The sequence below is a fragment of the Accipiter gentilis genome, chromosome 18 (genome assembly GCF_929443795.1).
Source record: "Accipiter gentilis chromosome 18, bAccGen1.1, whole genome shotgun sequence".
Lineage (NCBI taxonomy): Eukaryota > Metazoa > Chordata > Aves > Accipitriformes > Accipitridae > Astur > Astur gentilis.
Genome location: NC_064897.1, coordinates 28,156,073 through 28,178,486, shown reverse-complemented (window position 1 = coordinate 28,178,486; position 22,414 = coordinate 28,156,073). Strand labels below are relative to the sequence as shown.

The window sequence follows — 22,414 nt, the reverse complement described above, 5'->3', positions numbered from 1 at the left end:
TGTTTTAACCAGTAAATGTTACTGCCTGGATCATCCAGGGAACACTAATGGTTTCAACTGATCTCTATAGGGTTTCGTTTAAAAGCAGCTAAGCCAATTGCTTTCAACAAGTATTCAAAACAAGTCTGCAGAGGACTTTTCTATCAGCACAGAGGTAAAAGCTGGGCAATGGGCTTTCTAGTACATCCAGGGACAGCGAGGTGATGGGCTGCAGCTGCAGGGAGGTGTGGGTAGGCTTCTGGGCCACATTGGGCAGGGATGGGCAGCATCAGAAGGAACAGCATTGCCAAATACTTCTCACACCAAGCCTGGCGTAACCCAGGCTCCCTGCCAGAGAGCTGCACAAGCAGAACAAGAGGCTGAGCACAGCCCTAGCCCAGATGGCCGCATCTCTGTCCCAGCAGACATCCTTGTTGTCCCTATGATGTGACATTGATATAATTAAAGACCTGCTGCTTCCCACTCAGGCTAGAGCTCACCCTTCACCTCACTGCTGGACTACAGCTGCTGGGGCATTGCTCCTGCAGTGCAAAATGTCCCAGCTGATACCACATTGCTGTTCAAGGCTGATTTCTCCTGACCACATGGTCCTGGCTGCTGGACCTTTTGCTTCTGCCATCCTTGGTTACTTTCCACCAGGGCTGAAGGCAAAATGGCCTTCGAAGAGCCTGCAGCATCAGAATCCCATTGGGGAGGAAGAATGAGAGGTGCTGCTGAATAGAAAAGATAATGAAGAGGTGCCTGTCGTGAAAAGCTCCAAATTTCCTGCACAGCCCACTGAAATTAAGAACTACTTTCAATTTGAAAAAACAACAGCAGCAACCCAGGAACTTGTTGTATCCCTGGTACAGGAGTGACTGGCCTAGAAGCCTGACCAGGTGCTGACTTTGTAGCAGCACTGCGGATTGTCTCCCTGGTGCTCTTAACGCTGTCAGCAGTCAGATGGGAACGAGCCATGTTCCCATTGTTTCTGCAGCACACTCCAGCGAGTGCAGCTGTTACAGTAAGTGTGCACACCAAGACAGGCATCTCTATTTTGTGGCACAGAAACCCACCTGGACAGATTTCACATGAAAGATTTCCATTTACTGTTTTTCACTCAGCCTTATTAATCACAGAGACATTTCTAAACAATATATGGATCTGCAGCAGAGTGTAGGCGAAAAGTTCAGACAGGAGAAATCACAGCTCAGCTGTACACATCAGACTTATTTTTCCATGTGCAAGTCCAGCTTCCTCTGTTTCATTTGTTATAATAATGTTTGCCTTCCCACATACTTTTCCTACTTTTATCTCTGTTTACAATCTCATTTCTCATGAACTGTCTTTCTTGCTTAAGAAAAATACCAAACAAAATACTTCCCTGTGTTCCTCTTTATTCCTTCCCATTTTGGTTTCACAGTGGGCTCTCTCAGGATGTGTTCTGGAGGGTTAGTTCTTTACGAAACATTGACAAATGTCAGGTAAACTCAGTGCACTACACTGTCATCTTAAGGCTCCTGTCCTACGTTGCTAACACATGCCTCTTGCATGGGCAATAGAATGTGAGGTTTTCACAGCACAGGTGTAACTGCAGCACCACAGTATTAGCAAAGATCGTGTTACAATTAAAACCTGTTGGAAGAAGGAGCAGGAAGGTTGACAGGATATATGGGTGGAGGAGAGGAGCGTCTCTCTCTTTTTCATTATTAAGTGACCTGATCTATGGGAGATACCATTTCATGGGCAGACTACAGCAGAAAATGGCACAGGGCATGGAAAACGCCTCCATCCTGTGGCTACAGCACCTTCTACTGCAGCAAAACTCCCCTCTTTGCCCATACCTCTCCTTGTATGCAGAGATCCATTGACTTGGGAAAGGCTGTGGTTCTTCTCTGTTCTGTTGTTTTGCTGGGAGGAAAACAACTTCTACTGTGGGAGGGTACAAAAATGCAGTCTGACGCCTGTGCCTCCCAGGTACTGGCGTGTACAGTAAAGGCAGGTAGCGCTGCCTCTACTCTGGGGAGCAGGCAAGGACAAAAGCAGGGGCAAGTGAGACCCGGTCTTGCAGACCAAAGCGCGGCCAGCTGCACAAGGCAGTGCAGGACATGGCACTAGTATAGTTACCACGGACGCCATGATACCTTTGCCTCCTAGTAATTTTGGTGTCATTAGGTGCTGCTCGTAATGGGAAATCATGATTTTACTGTGGTTGTGGTATGTTGTCCATAATTAGCGTGCAGTCCTTTAACGCTAATTACCTTAAGTATTAATTCCTTAAACATCAATTAAAAAAATCACGTGAAAATTTACCTCTTCCTCTAACGAATCATGAGTTAACATGGGGGTACTTACCATGTACTACTTCAATCTGCTTAATTAGTTAATCTCTGTAAAGGGGTTTCAAATGTGTGAAGAGCTATCAAACTGCTAAGTACATTATCTTCAATTAATTTTGTGCAACTACATCTTCACTACCAAGAGGGTCTTTAGAGTGCTGAGGAAAGGAAAAGGAGACATTGCTTCTAATTTTAAAAGTAACTAATCAAAAAAAAGGAATTAATTGAAAGATGATTTGACATGGTGGGAATAAGGGTGCACATACCATTTCTTCTGTTTTAGCCAGACCTGAATATGAAAGATTCATCATTCATATCCCTCCTCTGCCTTTGCTGGTCTCCAGTTTCTTTGCTTCCATCTTCCCTGGTCTTAATTCTCAATCTCACTGAATATTAACCCTCTCTCTTCCAAATTTGATATTACCTTAGCAAAAAAAAAAAAAAAAAAAGTTTAAAAAAAGCAAATCACAACAAAACAGTCCTCAAACGGTGGAGTCACTGAGCTTATACCCTCACACCAACCCAATAATGAGGTAGCTTGTTCCAAAAGAAGCCTCATGGACTTCACTTCAAAAGGAGATGCTAAAGGCCCAGAGCAGAGCTGCTGCAAGGGAGCAGGGCCAAGTCCAGTCCAAGAAGTCATATGGTATCTCTCCATCTCCTGAACCACCCTGGCAGCCAGTGGAGATAAGCTCTTAATGTGGCTGTCAAAGTTTTCTATTCTATTTAGAGCTTATATGCCTTGTTAATTATTCTCATTTTACTTCAGCCATTAACAATCTGCTTTTGGTGGAGTTCTCTCAAAAATTTGACAGTGGGTTCTTTCTGCTAACACTCTGTCTACCTGGCAGCTTTATTTAGGCCAGCTACATTGAATTGGACTTTACCAAGAACCTATTTCCTGGATTATTTTTCTCCCACTGGGACTAACAAAAGATAAGAACATTTTTCTTGCTGGGTCTGATTTGTTTCTAAAGTTTTTCACTTGCCTTTTCTTTCTTTCCCAAGAATGATAAATCATCACTTCCTTGCTGACTGCCAAGGTCCCACATGTTGTGAAAAATTCAGGCAGCTTGTTTAATATCAAGTTGCCTGAGCAGTGGTTATGCAGCAGTGTCTCCTTCACAGGGTTTGGATCATTTTTAATGTGCATTTGCAGTATATTTGTATCACATCTGGCCATTCACTTAGCAATGATTTGAAAAACTTATTCATTTACCTTATTTCATCCAAAAGAAACTGGAACAGAGAACAGACTATTTGATGGCCACAACTTTATTCTCTGCATACTGTAAAGTAACAGCTTAACCTGTTGGATGAGGCATTCCACCAGCAAGTCAGAGTTGTGTACACAGTGATCCTGAACACACCACGTTCTCGGGGAAAGAACTTCTGCCACCAAACCAGAAAAACCTCTTCTTTCCAACCCCTCCCCAATTCAGTTTTACAAAAGTAACCAGTGAGGGATATTCATTGTTATCTGATCCAGTGGATATTAATTTAGCTGAAGGGCCTGGCCTGCTCTAACCAGGATGCCTAACAGAAGTGCAGGTACCTCAGAGAGCAGCTTGAAAGTGGGACAAGTTGTCATTATGGGGCACAGAAAGAAGAGCAGGACTATCAGAAGAAGCAAAGAAAGTGGCTTCTAAGCCTCCCATACCTTCACCACTGGTTTGTTTGTACAAAAGCTTGCAGGATCCTTTCCCTTCATCTGGTATATCCATACAGTCCATACCCACAGAAAGTACTAGAGGGGTAAGCCAGAAACTATTTAGAAAAGTCAAGGTTGCCTTGCACCTCAGCCTAAGGCCCCCTCACTTTCCTCCCCTACCTGAATGATAAATGTGATTACTAATGATCATTTAATACACGTGGGTGTTCCTCCTGCCTCTGAAAGAAAGGTGAAATGGAGCCTGGAGAGACTACAAGTGCTACCAGATCCAAAAGGAAGGGGTAGGGCTATCTGAATACTGAAGCCTGACTTGTCTGAGGTGCATTTCCATAGAACAAACCTAACTGCAGGAAGTTATCAATACTTAGCCAAAGAAGTGACAGGGCAGGGAGGATCCAGCAAGATCTCAATGAACAGTCCAGGATTTTTGCTGTCTCCCCTTCATGGACGTGAAAAATAGGGGAAAAAATTCCTATCCTCTTCAAAGGGTTCCCTTTCATACCAACATTTCAAAAGATCAATTGCCAATAAATTAAGACAAAACCCAAACCACCATATGTCCTGGGGGCAAGGGAAGATGCACTCCCTCTCTGTCCCTGTCATGTCAGAAGAGCAGCTCCAGTATGGCCCTCTGGGGCATACTGTGCCCTCACAGGGGCACCGGTGTGACGTAGTTGGCAGGGAAGAGACCCAGTTCCCCACGCAGACGTCCTTTCCACCATGATGGGTTGGAACTGTCCAGGACCTCTAAGATGTCTCCACTGCGGAAGCCCAGCTCATCATGCTCCACAGCATCAAAGTCGTACAAGGCACGGACCCATAGCGTTCGCTGGAAAGGAGATAGAGACAGGCAGGGAACAATGAGCCAGGACTCTTAGAAATCATCCTCCTGTCACCCCTCTTATGCCCCATTCCATATGGTCAGTAAGAGAGGACAAGCAATGCTGAAATTGAGACCATCTTGCAATTAAACCAGGAAGTGGCCAAGATGCCAGGAAGGAGGGACCAATTTTCCGGGACACCCAAGGGAGCGTGCTTGGGTTCTCAGCAGCCTCAGTATATTCATGGGTATTCACACCACAAGGTGAAAAGTCAGACTGAGAGCCGGTCCTTAGGAAATAGTGTTCACATGGCTCTGTCTCCTCCACCCTGTAAGATCAGCTGTGGTAGCCATGTTTGAAGCCAGTTACAAGACCACAGAGAAGGGCTCCTGCCTGAGTCCTGCTGGGCTGTACACTATAAGCTAATGGCTCTAGGGAGGTGAGCTGGTGCTGGTACGGCTACAGAAATGTGCCCTTGGCCAGCAGAGGACTATGAGGGACACATCAAGAGAGCCAGCACACAGGCAAGTCTAGTGAACATTGTAAAGAATGATACTTGCTCTTTCAGGCACTTCTGGGGCATAGGGGAGGGTCTTAAACCTTCTTTGGACTCTCCCCAAAGTCAGTCCCCTGAGATCAAAAGGATTTAGGAACTGTTTGGGTTTATCAGTTTATAAATGAGCACTATGGTCAGATTTTTTTTCTTATGAGAACTTTGTCATAAGAGACTTTGCAGTCAGTCTCCCATTTTTACCAGAAATCAGATTTTAAAGGATACTGCATGGGCTTCTTCTCTGAGAAATTGTTGGCGTGCACACCATGGGGCATGGACAATTTGAGAGGTGCAAGTGCATTGCAAGGCAGAAGGAGCACTGTAGCATGGCACAGTATCACGAGGCAACTTATCATGGGGACTTAAAAAGAGTACTGTACATCTAGCTACTGTGCTTAGGGAGGCCTGGCTGTGGTGGCAAAGATACTTGATAGTCCCTTGCATCAGTGGGCATGAAGCTCTTCTAGGAAAGATCATTAGGTTTTCAGAAATGTCTTCTGCTGGACTGGATCCATGCTTGATCCAAACCCATGGGTGAGCTTGGGCTCATTCACAATGTCCCAGATGCCTTTTTTTTTTGAGCTCATGCTAAGTTCCCTCTTCTACTAAGTCTGCACATTAACTAAGACTGGCCTTGAGAGCAGTCGTAGAACTACACTCATATAACACTGTAGTCCTACCTTCAGAGTGCCCCAGAAGCAGATTCAAGTGGCTGGGGTAGAATCTTGAGACTCAAAAACACCTTCTAAGATATGTCCCGACAGGCTTAATACACTATTCCTCATGCAACTGCTGCGCAGGCGACATTGCTAAGGGACCAGACTGCTTGGCCATTGCTAAGGGACCCATTGAGTTGGGCAGATGGGGCCTTCCAGATACATCACCTACCGATGTCTGCTGGTGCAGTGGGTCTGTGTGTCTCCGTTGCATAGCTGCTGCACTTCCTTGGCCGTGATCCCTTAGTCCTTGCAGCCCATCTTTCCTGTCCAGACTCCCACCATATCTATCCTAGAAAGAAAACACCAAGAGAAATTCACGTATATGCTGAGATTTATAAATGAGGGGCTTTAAGAGTCATTTGTGGCCAGGAAGTCAGGGTCCAACCCTCAAGTAAATCATCTTAGATGTCTGCTTCCAATACAGTCCCTGTGCTGCAGTTCTGCAAATAATGCCTCTCATGGGAGAGGTCACGTTAGACTGTTCTATTTTGGATTTTTCCTCTTAGAAGTTGAAAGTTGACTGTCCTCAGCTGTGTTCCACAGCTGCTGGGAAAAGTGGTCAGAGAGGAGCTTTTTTGGCCTCTGGGACTTCTGGAGAAAAACCCAAGGCTGTTCTAACTCAAAGGTGAAAAGTCAAGCTTGCCAACGAGACTTTTGCCAATCTGGAGTCATTATGCCCCAGTCCTGCCCACTCCTTGCTCTTCTTCTGTCCCAAATGCTGGTGGAATGGCAGCAACGCTGACACAGCTGACTGTATCTGAAGACTCACTACTTTACTTTTTCTTGGGCTGCTCCATGTTGTAAAAGGCAGGGAGCAATTCTGAGAATCCAGTAGCCCAATTAACAGGAAGAAAGAGACAAAATCAGGTTCAAAGAAAAGAAATTACATGACCACACATCTGAAGCCATATCAACACAAATCAGCCCAGACTGCTGGAGAGAGGAAGTAGGCAACAACTAGGGAGCAAGTTCTGTTTTGTCTGCACAGCTGAGAGGCACTGAGTGTCTTCATCCCTCCAGGCCCTTAGTGCATGCACTAAGCTTTTTTTATGATAACGGTGTGACAGAATCTGTTATCATGTTAGCTCAGCTTGCAGCAGTGCTTCAGTGACACAGGGTCTGATCAGCTGTGTCAACAAAGGGGAGGAAGAACAACAGCTTGTGCTTGCTGTTGCTTGTAAACAGCTTTCACCCTCTCCCTCTCGCTGCTTCCTTTCTTGCACCCACTTCCAAAACCTCCCTTGGTCTCACTTGCACTTTTGTCAGCAAAAAGGTTGCTGAGGCTGCCTGAGACTGGGGCACAATTTGCACCTCACCTGTCCCTGCCAGAAAGTGAGTGAAGCCACTTTGGCTTTGCAGCTGCAAGACTTACTACATAGATGCTTCACTCCTATGAGCGTTTCTGCTCTGTATCAAATGTGACTCATGCATAGACTGTGCTCCAAAGAGTACAGGCTCTCAGCTTTGTCAGAAGCTGTGTTATTCCATCAGCAGTCCCCTGACAGGCAACACTGGTTGTCTGAGAGAGAACAGCCATTTCACGATTGTCCCTGGCCTTGCGATGTGGGAGTTCTCATGCCTTAAGGGTCATGGCTTTGGATTTCTTCCCTTCAGTAGGACAAGTCCTCTCCTTGGATGATGCTAAACTGTCTCTAGCTGGAGAGATGAGCCAACCCCAGGAAAACTATTTCCCCCAAAAATTAATCAGGAGGAACTTTGAAGACAGTACCAGGTACTGCTGTTGTCCTCTCCACTCCTATGCAAGCAAAGGAGTAATGAAACCTCACACACAGAGATGCAACATGATGAAAGAGTGCAGAGAGGGCCCAGAAAAGGGAGGAGGAGGAGGAGAAGAAGAAGGAGGAATGTTCTGAAGGAAACCAAACTCTCCTAGGGTTACCATAATCATTTCTCATTCCTGTGTTGTGTTTTGTGGTGCTGAATGTCAGTAGCATAACTCAGAAAAAGGAAACCTTGCTGCCTGTTTCTTTTGTCCCACAGACTAGAGACAAGTTCCTGAAACCATATATGTGTGTGTGTGCAAGATTTCAGAGTGTTTTTCTGCTCTCTCACTGGGTGATACCTTATGTCCTTTCCTAAACAATGCAAGAACATGACACCATTCCTTGTTTTCCAGTTTTTGGGATGGAGCCCCCAGAAATCCCTGTGAGTACTCCTAGGTTCCCAGTGAAATGGCCATTGCACACCGACTTCTATTTTTTGCTGGTTTGTCAATCAGTCACAGATCACAGAACTAAATAAAAGCCCACATATTTATTGCACATCAAAAGAGCTCCCCAGGCCAATGCAATCACTGCTGCTATTCTCATACGAAGACCTAACTGACTCTGCTTCATAAAGCAGGTTCACGGTGGCAGATTTTTGACAAAGTGACTGTTCACTCGCTACCAAGCGATTAAAGGCCAGTGTTTCATGTACCTGGGCTTGAAGTCCCAGCCCCTCATTCCTGGTAGTACCTGTTGCTGCTGCAGTATAGGGATAGGATGCTCTACATATCTCTTGGATATAGAAGAATGGTCTTCTCCAGCTGCTCCACCCAGGTGGAATCCTTCCCGGCCCATCCGTTCCAGGCTCCCACCACGCCTCTCCTGATGGAAGAAAGATCACAAAAGTGAGGTCAGGTTTTGCTTCCCACCACATTCTCAACTTAGCAGTCGTTGCACACTGATCACTACCACTACCCTCTACCTTGGAAGCTCTTCCAAAGGAAAGATCCTTTAGATCTTTGTCATAGCCATTCCCCATCTGAAGAGTGGGTAGTAATAGAAGGTGCTGGGCTGAAAATGTGGCCAGTGATGTGAGGACTGGCACAGAAGCTGAGCTCTTTTTGGAAATACTGCCCTTAGACTTCATTTGTCTCTACACGGAAATCTGTATATTACTATCATTTTATCATATGGCTGTAGTATCTAGAAACTTGAATTGTGAGCAGAAACCCCACTGTGACGAGTGCTAAATATACCCTGCTGAGCCCATCACCATAACAAATGTACAGAGTGTTTGCCAAAGCAAACTTGACTCCTGTTCTTTCATTTGCCTGTCTGCATCTTGGAGCAAATGCTGCTCTCTTTCCCTTCCTGCTTACAGTCAGCCCAAACAGGTTGTTTTACTGATATACATGCATACAGTCTTCCTTTCTCCTTCCACAGACAATTCTTTGCTGTTGATCTCTCTCTCATAGGTACCATAGACTCTATTTTATACCTTACTAATGCATTTTTAAAGCTTTGTGTAAGTGGTCTAGAAGGAGACAACACCACAAGCCCCTTCTTCAGACTGAAAAATATATCATCTCTCTTTTGGAGCCAGCAAGAATGACCCATGTGCAGCCTATAAAACTTTAGCGATGCCGTGAGCAAGTCATGTACTTTCTGCCTGCCTTTACCTGCATATCCTGGTAATTTAATACCAGAATCCGTTTCCCAGTAGAGGAGGACTTTGGTTACTGCAGTGACTAGGCATGTTCACTCCCAGTACTGTGTGTGCAATGCATAGCAGGCTCTCCTATGTCATATGCTTCTTCCCCTGGCACAAAACCAGGCATTCATTGGGCTGGGATTTCCCTGCCTTCTCAAACATCTACTACATCTTCCCTGAATGCACAGCTTGTTCCCATATCTGCTATGTTCTCAGCAGTACTTTTCAGTTCCTACCAGCCACTGCTGCAGGTTCTGCCATCAGTTTCTCTACACTCCGTACTGTATTTGCTCGGTAACAGGAGATGGACGATTCCTCTGAGCAGACAAACTTTCAACTGTAATAACAGCTGCACTCTGAGTACATTTAAGGACACTAGGAAACCAGACTCAAATTCTTCTCAGACACAACCTACCAGTCAGCTGTGTACCTGCCCTTATGAAATCTAAGCATTTCAATGAGGTAAGTCCTGCTTCCCTTGTATGTGTAAGGCATCTTAGAATTTCAGCTCTGGGGCCTTAGCACAGCACCTCTATGCAGATTTGCAGCACTGCCTATCCAAAACCGAATCAGAAAATTCTGCTCAGTTATATAACTGCACATACAACTGAATCCACTAAAATCTGTATTGCAGGGCCCACCAGCGTATTGATGTGACTGGGTGTCCAAGGACAGACTCTCCCTCTCCACTGCCCTGAGACATTCTCATGGGATGAATTCCTTTCACAGAAAGGTTTCTTACTGAGAAACTCCTAAGGATAGTTTGTGTTTACCTTCTCTTCTCGGCTGTTGTCCCTCAGGAAGATCTGCTTCTGCCTGGAGATGGAAGTTGTCTTGTAGTAATCCACCAGCTTGTTTAGCGAGTGGAATTTCTCTGTCCACAAATAATAGTTACCCTTTGAATCCCTCATCACTTTGAAGTGTTGCACATCATCTTCATGCCTGGATCCAATTGGAAAAGTAAGACATCATCAACCAGATTGCACTTTTATCTTTTTTGAAAAAGCCTTTTCCAGAAGGGCACCAAACCTTCTTTCTTGACCAAATCTAGACTTCTGGAAAATAAAGCAATGGCGGTCCTTGTGTGTACTGGACCTAGATGTGGCTCTATATTTCAAAAGACTCATCAAGTTACAAATCTGGAGTGCCACAGGGCTGCCCAGTCACAAAGCACTATCGGAACAAAGCATAGGGTTTTAAAGCCTCTCCTTTGAAATAAAGACCAGAGGAGCTTTCAGGGCCACAAATAGCTAAAGGCTTTATTCCATATTTTGTATGGGAGACAAAGGTGAAGTCGTAGTCTATGCACTAGCCTCTGCAGGTTCCTGTTAACATCCAGTCTGCACTGACTACAAGAGATGTATTATACCTTTTCACACCACAGGCATCACCACTACATGCAGATGTAGCCACATGAAGCCATACACTGAGTTTTATAATTGTATAATATATAGGGTAATATCATTACTACTGGTCATTCTCCCTACCCAAATGAAAAAAAAAAAAAAAAAAAGGAATTATTGGTTGCTGTTACAAGCCAAACTAACAGTCTCAACTTTCTGTCCCTGCTCTTCCCCTGCAACTCCCCTCCTCTTACCTCTGCTCAAATAAACTAAACGGGGACCAGACAGGAACTGAGTGCTATCCTGGAGTGCCATAGTCACACAAGCTGTTAAAGTGTTAGCATGGTTTTGGTTTAAGCAAAAAACCATCCCCTAGATAGTGCTGGGCCATGGGTAGGGGGACAGAATAGATCCTAGTTCCTGGACCAGGAACTGTTTGCAGTGAGCTGCTTGAATACAGCTGTTCTATTCTGTGGCGTGAAGAGGGTTTAGCCATATGGATCTCAGATCTGCCACATTGCTTGACCTCAGGGCCAGAGAAGGAGCCTGACTGTACTTAGTTTATTGGTGTAGATGTAACCAGAATGTTTTCCTGCATTCCTCCCCGGTACTTTTTGAGCTCCCTGAATCAGAAAGTGCACACTGCTTGGAAAAGACACTGCTAAGCACTACTCTAACTTAAAATTGGTTATCAATTTTTTGACTGAAAATTAGGAAACCAACCATCATTTAAGAGCTCTGCTCTGAAGCAAACGCTCTGAGAAGGGCTGGGCTACAATAAGTTGCTGAAATGCAGCTGGGCTGCAAGCAATGGAATGCCGTTCCTGTCCAATGGCTGTTTAGTGACCTGTGGGAGATAAGTTAACAATGTAATAGTCATCTCTTAATGAGTAGTAGTGGAATGCTTGGATTCAGTGACCAGAGCTGTCAGGGAATTAAAACAAATGGAAGGCACGTGTTTTGCACTGTGAGAATAGTCCCATGCACCACTCTGCTTTGCTGCAGCTCTTTCAGAGAAGCAGGTCACCAGGGGTTGCAGCTTTGGAATGGGGCATTCACTGTGTCACTTGAAAAGAGGCGGAAACATTTGGGAATCAGATACCTTATTTGTTCTCATTCACAACGCAGCAGCACTGCCAGTGACTGGCAGCATGCAAACTTCCCAAGAGGCTATGTCACATTAGGAATCCTGTCAAGAGGAGGCTAGGGACACGATTAAACAGGAAAAGAAGCAGGAAGATGCTATGAGAAGCAGATACCTGACAGAGATGGAGAAGTCACCATGAGAGTTCTGACTGGCTCGGACGATGAAGGAGCCAACTCCTTTGCTCATGAGGATGTTCTCTGCTTCGTGGCGGGATATCCTCTCATCAAACCAGCTGTCAAGTGGGAAAAATCATGGAGACGTGAATAAGGAATGTGAATTAAGATAGGAACAAAAAAACTGAGGGTAGGGAGAATGTGAGTAAACAGGGTGGAGGAGAGACAAAACAAAAGGATCAGAGGAGCCCGCATGACTACTTCCAGTGGCCCTGTACATGCTAAGGTACAGGGTTTTGATGGGTGCAGATCATTTTCTTTGAGCAGTAAAAGCACGTAGATGCAAAGAGAACAATGTAAGCTTTGGCCTGCTAAGAAGCAACACTCAGCTGAAGCTGTAATTACAGGCACAGTACAGTAAGGTGTTAGTCAAAGAAATTTTAAATTACAAATGTGTATGTATATATACATACACACATAATTCTCAGACATATACATCAAATTGCTTTTGGTAAACTGATTGAAAATTACTGGACTGTGATGGATATATTGCAGGGGACACACATAAATTTTTAGCAGAAGCAAGCTATGAAAGTTTTAGTACTAATAAATTGGTTCCTGCAAGAGTTATAATACCACAAAATTGCAGAAACACAGAATACATAAGCACACTTATGTAAATTTAGCCAGGCATAACAAACAGTGGTATAAGGCACTGGACAAATAATGAGAAAGTCACCATAAATAGTAAAATAATACAGTGTCAACAGGAATTTTTTAGTGGAGAAAAAAAATCATCATGTAGACTTATCTATGTCCCCTCCACAGCGGATAAGATCTACAGTCTGCAGTGTTCTGCTTTTATGTAATGCTTAAGTGCCTGTATTGCATTAAAATTAAAGACTGATAGTTTCATAAGCTCTGTCACTTCTACTTTTGAGTTTCATTATACTTCTCCTTACTATCATCACAGTTTACCCGTGTATCATTAGCAAAGGGAAATCAGACTTTAATCAGCACTGATAACCAGTCTCAATGATTACCTGACAAGACAAAGATGGGAAAAAATGGTCCATCAAAAATAGGAGACAGCTTTCTGCCCTACATCTGGTTCTAGCATCTGGCCTGAACTGCTTCAAAGTGCAGACCGGCTACTCTTTGAAAAGCGTCAAAATGGAAATATTTCTTCACAGCTCTTGCATAGAGAAAGCATCATGAGAAAAACGTGTGTGAAAAAAGAAGCTGCTAGTGTCCCTGCATGATGGCACAGCCCTGTGAAAGAGCGAACAAGAACAACTGACTGGGAGAACTCATCCCCCTGAGGCCCAAAAGTATAAGCCCATATTTGCACAGCAAACTAATAATGTCCTTCAGCTCAGCCAAGCAGGCTGGTGTATATCCAAAAAGGCTGGTAAGCGCCACCTCCAAAGGGGACAGTGGCATTTATTTGTCCCCTCAAAATCCTTGTACACTCCCAGTTCGCCTGCTCAGGGCACCAGTGTCTTACAGCCAGTAGTACTGGGCTTGGTGCAGGCTCTGCCTGTTTGCTCCTGAAATGCCGCAGCACTTCTTCAAAAGAGGTCAATTAGAGGGGCTTCAGGGAGCATTTCTGCCAGCTGAAAGGAAGAAGTTGTAAAAACGCCATGCGTTGTCGTAATTTTGGCACAGGGCCGGACGGCACATGTAACCGCATTTCAACGCGCAGCCGTCCTTTCTGGAAGTGCGGTGCCGTCCACTCGGTGGGAAGAGGCAGACGGAGGCACGGGTGTCCTCTGCCAGCTCTGGGGCTGGGGGTGCAGTCATGAGACGTGGGGAAGGGGTGGGTGGGAGCGTGGGAGAGTGGAGGGTCTGGTGTGTCCCCTGTGAATCCCGGAGCCAGCCCCGCTGTCAGGTTTCCCGTAGCGTTGCACTGACCTCTAGTGCAGCGAGGGAAACGCACAGCCCGCGGGGGGAACGGGAGTCGGTGGAGTTAGGAGTTGGGGGGAGGGAGTTACGTTGTTATAAGTCATTTTCAGAGAGAGCTCTTGCTCTTCCTTTTGTGCTCAGCCTCTGCCTCTGTTACCAAGACTTCACATCGTGACTATTCTCCTTCCGTCCGAGGAGATCTAAATGCAGTTCCTGCCGCATCCCAGTGACATCCCTCTGAGCAGCAGTAACAAAGGAGTCACTTGGGAGGAGAGAGAGCATTGAGAACCATCCAGCTCTGAAAGAACAGAGGGTATTTCAGGGTAGAAATAAGGTACGCTGGCAGAACTGCGGATAGCATGATGGCGATCCTTGCCAGCCTGAAATTGTAGTATGTTATAACCAGTGCTTCCTCTGTCATGTGTCTGTACGCGCGCGCACGCATGCTCTCGACAGCGCTCTGTGGAAACGTGTAATGGTGGTGCACACGGTTTCCGTGACACTTACGGGGGAACGTGAAAATCAATGAAGTTCTTAGGAACGTAGCCCTCTTGACTTCTGAGCTCAGCCTTGTACCACTCTTCCTGGGAGCTCAAAACCTGCAACCAAGAGATTCATGGAATAAAAATGTCTCCTGAGAAAGGCAAAAGTAACCAAGACTCTGGCAGAAACCTAGAATTTCTTGTAAGAATAGAAGAGAACTCCACATATGCTCTACTTCCCACCCACCGTGCAGCAAAGTTAGTGGCTGATGACCACTTCAGAGCAAACAAAGCAATAAAGAAGGCCGAGTAGAATTAGAAGGATTGGCTGTTAACTTCATGCCTTCATCTGAATGCCTGTCCAGGTGGCTGGAGATGCCATCTGCATGTCTCTGATGTCTGTGAAATGGAGAAATTCAGCTCTGAAGGACTTAATAAGGGTTTAAGGAGTTCTCTGTGCTGCTTTTAATAGTTGGTACTGGAGGGAAAAAAATCTGTGACAACTCCTCTGACATATATGGGTATTGGAGGGATATACAGCTATATCTCTGCATGTGTGCGTTATGACGGCACAGATGTTACCAAGTGCTCTCGCATGTCATTTCACAAGAGATTATTTAGTGAGTTAAGTCTTCAGCTGCTCTGAGCTTTGCCAAGGTAGATAAAAGAAGGAGACAAAAAGTATTTTAAAGCCACTATTGCACCTAAGATATTGTAGGATTGCAGGAAGCTAGTCCACAGCATACACTGGAGCAACTTCAAATGCCCTCACATTAATGTTGACTGTAATGGTCTTTAGGGACTGCACTGCTGACTAGGGACTGCCCAAATTCACTGCTCCCTGGCTGATGGCCCCTGATATAGACCTAAACTAGAGAAGAGGGGACAGGGATACAACCACATTGTGATTTCACTGCAAATGTTGTGGTCTTTGGTGCTTTGTTTGACATTCCAACTCCTGGGCCAGAATTCTGCTTTATGAAATAGCACATGTTTCTGTTCTCTCTGGTTTTGGAAAGAAGCCTGAAAGCACAAGCCATGACAATTTTAAAAGGAGAAAGCAAGTGGAAAAGACTTAATTTTAAATCTATTGTTAACAATAATAATACTTGTTTTGTAAGCCAATTTCATGTTTTTGAGAGCCTAACGCACGTTCTAACTGCTCGGTATTGGCAACAGGATGTTACTGTCTCTGGGGCCGATTCTCCATTGCCTTGCCTGCCACGTAGGCCTTTTTAATGCTTTTGGATATGGAAAGGTTGGGGAATAGAAAGCTGTGGAGTTCCCTGCTTGTATAGTCACTGCTTCCCCCATCCCTGGGTGCCAGATTAAGGCTCTTTTTTTGCTGCTGTGGCCAACCAAAGGGGATGATAGCTACTCCCTGCTCATGTTCAGGCCCTGCTCTTTTGGCAGCAAGGTTTCCAGAAAGACCCACCTGCTGGTTCTCGGTACAGGGCTGGCAGGTTTCTCTCCGTGTCATCCTCTCAGAGAAGGATGTGGGGGGGGTGGTGAGAGGGTGGATTTCCTCCTGTCACTGCCGGTTGAGGGCCTCATGTTTCCTGTTTTCTAATCTCTACATCAATACTGTTCATCTTATCTCCTTTATAAATCAGAAAAGGCAGCCAGCAGGTTGTGCAGGCAGCAGGAGGGGGCTCATGAAGGGGTATGAATGTGTGTGTGCGTATGCCAGAAGAGAGATGTTAGTCAAGCAAACTTACTCTTAGTATGGCTTGGGCAGCTAAGGTGTTATTTTGTTTACCTCAAGGACATTAAAGCAAGAGGCAGTCTGACTTTTCTGAAATCTCTGTAACAGCTACTAATAATACCGATGTATAGTGTTATTCGACACTTTTCATCAGTAGCTTCCAACATACTTTGAAAGGAAGCTCTAGCTTATAGTGATTTCACAGGAAGGGAAACTGAGGAACAGAAGGAAAAGTGATCTGGCCAACACCATCACCCCAGCCAGGGGCTTGATGAAACCACATCTCCTCAGGAAGAAGATATCAGGTAAAGATTATGGGACAGTAGGGACATGGGGACTACTTTTGACCTAAGGAAGAATCAGGAATGAGAGTGTTTGCCTATGCTGAAGAGAGGCAGTAATTTCTCCAGAACCTTCTCATAGGTCTCTGGAAAAAAATGGTATTTGATCTTAATGAGTTCTGGATGCCATCAGCTTTGTCTAAGCTTAAAGAATTAAAAGGCCAATAAAATAAAAATGGCGGTGATGGAAGAGGTAAGGCCGAGACCCAATATCTCATTATTAACTGGAATAGCTGGGACTGTGCAGGGACGTATTGAAGGCTCCCTGGCCAAATAAAGGTTTAGATCCTATTGTACATCATCCCTTTGGACAGTGGAGGAGTTAAGGCCTTAGAGAGGAGTTATACTCAACTGAAAGAGAACAGCTATGCTGGGGGCTGAGAAGGGGATAAATAATTAGGGTGGAGCAGCGTGTGACTTCATCTGTGGGACTTTGGCAGGGTTAACAAGAACTGTTCTACCACAACACATGCACATCAACTTTAAAGAGACTCTCACATGCTCTGTATTGTATATAATCAACTCTAATTCTGCCATTCCCCCACTGCTAAATTCCTGCAAGGGTGTATATAATATTATTAGCGGAGGACCGCTTAAACTCTTCCATTATGTGTGTAACAGACTGTCTCATGGACTTTTCCTCTTCTATTTGCAATTGCCTAAAAACCCTGCTGCAACTAACAGTAATTACTTACAGTGAAAAGTTAGATATAAGTTCTATAATGCATGATAACTATCTTTGAAACAGTTTAAGAGCTGGAAATAAAGAAGACAGCAGTCTCTCTGGACCACACTCATCCTGCCTGCCTTTAGACATGGTAATCCTAAGTGTAGTCACCCTAGACTACCTATATAGTCAATGAAAACAGACAGACCCTCAAAATCTGTCTACTGAAGAACTGGATCTCTGCCTCAGCAAATGTACTTATCCTTCCCTGCTGACTACTGGAGGACTGTAGGCAACTAAATGCATAGTTTATGGACCTAAAATCAAGTGAAGTGGACACAGACTCAAGCGACCTGGGAATTGTTCGTTGACCTATAGCAAGCCCTATGGGAGATGAGCATACTGCATTAGTGTCCCAGTTTATAGACATCTGTCTTTGTCTGTTTTGTCAAGGCAAATGGGAGCATAGAAAGATCTGGCAGCACTCTCAAAAATGCTGTTTAGTCAAGCCTGGCGCTGCACTTACCTTCAGCATATCCCCAGCCCGGAAGCTCAACTCGTCCTCTCCAGAAGCAGTGAAATCAAACTTGGCAATGGCTTCCATACTGTGTCTTGGTGGCAGAGCAAAGCTGGAAGAAGTATATGATTGTCAACATCTACGAGCTGCTGGGACTGCTGAGTCTAGCCTCTAGAAAGCTTATAGGCAATGCTGTGATTTGGATGAACGTGCACCAACCATTGGTAGACATTAGTTACTAGACATGGAAAGACATTAGCAGGTAGAAGTGATGGCATGGCCAAGAGGCTATAATTACCTCAAGTCAGTAGTCCAAACAATGCATTGTGTATGCTTATTCCAACAGATCTCTTGCTCTGCAGCAATCTCATGGAGAAGTTTGCACACATCACCCAAATAAGCTGGTAGCAGTGAAAAATCTTCTGTATAGACCAATCACTACTCTGTCACAGTTCCCAATAAAGCAAGTGACTCTGTCATACAATAGAAGAATGCATTTGTCCTCTGCAGTGACTTAGTCTATATCTGAAGAGTGAGACAAATTGCGGACAAAATGAACAGCCTGCAATAAATATATTTTTTTTCTTGGACAGGGTCCACAATACTGAAGGTTGAAAGAGTCTTTTCTCTGTAATGGCTTAGCATGGGTGACCACAACTTTCAGCTAGGAAAAACTGTTTGCAGAAAGGCTGTATTCCCTATTTTGGAGCAGGCAGAGAGTGAAACTGTAGCACTGACAAATTTAAGGCATGCACTTACTCTACCTCGGTGTTGGTAACCCAGGAGCCTGAAAACCAAAGCCCGTTTTTCATCAGCAGAGCAGATGTGGCGGGGGAAGTAGCAACATGAACTTCGCTTCTTCACCACTTCCTGCTCATGTAACTCAGATGTACCCCAGCAGGACCACACTTCTATAATCAAGAGTTACTCATTTCCCATGGCTGGTTCGTGGACCCTACAGCCCAGCGGTGAAGCTGCCAGTGGCAAGACAAGAAATAGCTAGGCAGTCCCACATTAAGCAAGTGCACTGCTGGTAGATGCTCTTGCAGCCCAGCTTGTGAAGACCATCAGACAGCTCCAATATAAAAGTAATTTTTACGGTTACTAAGCTAGGTTCATCTGGGAACAATGATCCTGAAGCCAAAAGTTCCATTACCTAACCTCACCTCTCACCAAAAAATCCAGACTTTATGCCTTGAGAAGAAGTGCCAACTTGCCCGATTCAAAACATTCTTAACCAGAAATCCTAGAAAGAAGCTGTATGAACAACCCTAGTAAGGGAGCTATTTCTTGTCTCCTGTTAGAACTGAGACAAGATCCCCAAAATATAAAGTGCTGATACTGAGCAAGCTCCAAAATTATGCCACTTTAAAATCAACAGGCTACTGTAACCCTCCTTCTCTGCAATACCTGCTGTAAGCTTCCTCCTTTGACACACCACCCAGGGATTTAACTACCTGTGTACCAAGGATGCAGGGCCCAGCTCTGATAGAATGCAACTTGACTCAAACTGCTGAGAACGAGCTGGGAGAAAGTCTGTAAGGCAAAAGTTATAGACAGAGGTAGGGCTGTTGAGATGGCACCTGCAGTAGCCCAGGGATTCAAGAGGAAAACACCAACATGGAAAGATATAAAATCTCAGAGGAAGAACAAAACCACAGGTTTAATTGGGATAGTCATAGAATCATAGAATGGTTCGAGTTGGAATGTCCCCTAAAGATCATCTAGTTCCAACTCCCCTGCCACCGTCAGGCACACCTTCCACTACACCAGGTTGCTCAAAGCCCCATCCAACCTGGCCAGCAATGGGTCATCCATGACGTCCCTGGGCAACCTGTTCCAGTGCCTCACCACCCTCACAGTGAAGAACTTCTTCCTTACATCTAATCTAAATCTACCTTCTTTCAGTTTAAAGCCATTACCGCTTGTCCTATCACTACATGCCCTTGTAAGAAGTAAAAAGTCTCTGGCTTTCCTGTAGGGCCCCTTTAGGTACTGGAAGGCCACTATAAGGTCTCCCTGGAGCCTTCTCTTCTCCAGGCTGAACAACCCCAACTCTCTCAGCCGGTCTTCACAGGAGAGGTATTCCAGCCCTCTGATCATCTTTGTGGCCCTCCTCTGGGCTCACTCCAACAGGTCCATGTCCTTCTTACATTGGGGGCCCCAGACCTGAATGCAGTACTGCAGGTGGGGTCTCAAGAGAGCAGAGTAGAGGGGGAGAATCACCTCCCTTGACCTGCTGGTCAGTCCAGCTGAGGACCAGTCACAAATCATTGGGGCCACTGAATTGAGTTGTCAGTGCTATCAGTCCTGACCTGGGTGGTGGCAGATGGCAACCATGGAGGCCAACTCTTCCCTCCCAATTGACGCCTGCCTCACCAGCAATGACTCTTTGGGTCCATTTACACAGGTGGGGAATATGCTAATGCTTAGCCTAATATTTCATTAAATCCTAGCTAGCTTCTGTGTGTGTTAACTGTATAAAGCAGTTATTTATTGGCCAAGTTGCCTATTTCCTGCTTGCAGAGTGCCTTTGCACTTGACTAAAGATGTCCAGACAAAGTGATCCTCAAGAGGGGCCGTAGCATCACTGGAGATTAGTTCTGAGATTTGTTACATCTCATTTTTAACTAGAAAAAGATCTTCACGTACTTCCTATTGGATTCTGTTAGCACCCTTTTTTTTCGCTGCTTATAGGTGAATTTGTATTCATGTGACTGATATAAGCTATGTGGCACCAAGGCAAATATTTTAGCAGTCCACAGACAGGTCTGCTCTTTCAGCATGAACCCATCCTGCAGCAGTTGGGGTTATTTCAGTGTTGGGGCCTCCCATGTAGGTTGGAGTACATAGCTCAGTTGTGATCTGCTATACGCCTGCTATTCCAGCCTGCTGTCTTAGGGTTTTGTCAATATACATCAATACTGAACTATAACACCCTATGTTTTACCAATGTGCTTTATTCTCAGTCTTCAGCTTTCCAGCTATTCCAAACATTTTCACCCCCTTTTCTCTCTGTCAACTTACTGATGTTCTTTAATTCTTACTTTGGATACCCTTTGCAGATTTGCAAATATAGCTTAGGTTCACCCTCTAATTTCCCCACTCGTATTCCAGGTATTAGTGTAACTCTGCAGATGCAACTCAAGCCCGATCTGAGAACTGTCCTCTATTCTTGCGCTGACATTTTTGGAGCTTCAGTCTATAACCTCCCACAGCCAGCGTGAGCCCCTTGTGTGCTAACAGAGCGTATGGGTATTAAATCAGAGGGGAATTAACCATTGAGGGAACTAGTTAAACAATGATACTCTTTCATGGAAGAGAACTGAAGAAAAAGACTAAAGGAGAATTACTTTAATAAGGGATGTTTTTCAGTGTTTTATCTTGCAGCGGTGGGCTGCTGCAGAGAGATCAGAGACAACAGTGCAGATGGGTCCTGGAACTGCTAAGCGCAGAGCGTTAATCCCAGCTTGAGAAAAAAAAAACAACCCACACTTAAAAACAATAAACTGTTTAAATACAAATCCTGTCTTTGATTTTTGCCCCTACGTCACAGAAGACAGCAGTGGCAGTTCTCTCTGCAGGGGGCAAGAGGGGAGAGAGCCCTTAATTTTTCAATATCTCAAATGTTAAAGATGCTATTGGAGATGTGACCCCTTCAAAAGGAGAAGGGTTTGTGAAACAGTTAAAATCTCCTCTTTCACCTCCTTTTCAATTTCAGCAATCCCAACCTCGGGGAGAGACCAGGAGACAGATACCTCTTCAAACAATCTAACACATGGATTAAATGTGCTTTTCATTGCCAGCGGCTGGATTTAGAAGTGACTAATACCATACACAGTGTTGGCTGTGTTGATAAATCAGCAATGCAGTAATGCTGTGGCCTTAAGCTCTTCCCCCACCAACTACTAAAGCAACACTAGCCAATAATCCTGTCTTTGAACTCCAGCCTACCACTTTTCATCACCTGAACTTCAAACCAGTTCTGGTTTTCTGATCCAGTTCCTCCCTCCATCTGTAACCCCAGAATCCTCACTCCACACGGGTCAGTGCTGGGCCCTCATGAAAACTCCCCTGCCAGGGGCCCATTCTTTCCCTCTCTGCATGTGCGTGACTTCGAGCACCACCCCATGACACAGAGACACAGGGATTTTTTCATTATTGTCATAACTTACATTTCTCAAGCACCTTTTATCCCAAAGGACAGCACTGCAGTTTGCAGACGGAGCACCAGATTCCACTTTTAACTGCCTGGTGCAACTCCTTTAAGCTTTCGAGTAACCAAGGACAATTTTAGACTGTGCATAATGTTCTGTGTGAAAATCACCTTTGTACAGAGTTTAGCATGAAGTCTATGCAATGTTCAAAGGAGGACTTTTCTTTCAGTTCCGAGTGTGAGTTGACCGGTACCCTCCATTTTCTGCTGGCTTTCTGCCTGGAGGTGAATTTTCTCTGTAGTTCCCCATTATAATGAGGTGGATCCAAGGAGCATAAGGCTACTGCAATTCTGTGGGACCAGTGCAGCAGAAGATTCATAAAAGGAGAAGTGAAAAGCCGCATGGCTTTGAGAGCACTAGGTAGGTATTTCAGTTTGGCAGAATGCCATTCCTTGAGCAAGAACATCAGCATCTCTCTGTTGATGAAAAGAGCCAAGGCCTAAATCATGTCAGCAA

General features: G+C 44.9%; 1 protein-coding gene across 2 annotated transcripts in view; it reads right to left on the bottom strand.

The window, feature by feature from the left end:
- Window positions 1-3,608: 3,608 nt before the first annotated feature.
- Window positions 3,609-22,414, bottom strand: part of GRAP2 (GRB2 related adaptor protein 2) — a 40,690-nt gene continuing 21,884 nt past the window's right edge. For both annotated transcript variants that reach the window (XM_049821736.1, XM_049821737.1), the window contains exons 2-8: window positions 17,751-17,853; window positions 14,537-14,628; window positions 12,124-12,243; window positions 10,295-10,463; window positions 8,561-8,692; window positions 6,253-6,372; window positions 3,609-4,819 (exon numbers count right to left, since the gene is read on the bottom strand). In XM_049821736.1, coding sequence (XP_049677693.1) covers window positions 4,640-4,819; window positions 6,253-6,372; window positions 8,561-8,692; window positions 10,295-10,463; window positions 12,124-12,243; window positions 14,537-14,628; window positions 17,751-17,828 — 891 coding nt within the window. In that variant the 5' untranslated portion in view covers window positions 17,829-17,853 and the 3' untranslated portion in view covers window positions 3,609-4,639. The remainder of the gene's footprint in view (window positions 4,820-6,252; window positions 6,373-8,560; window positions 8,693-10,294; window positions 10,464-12,123; window positions 12,244-14,536; window positions 14,629-17,750; window positions 17,854-22,414) is intronic.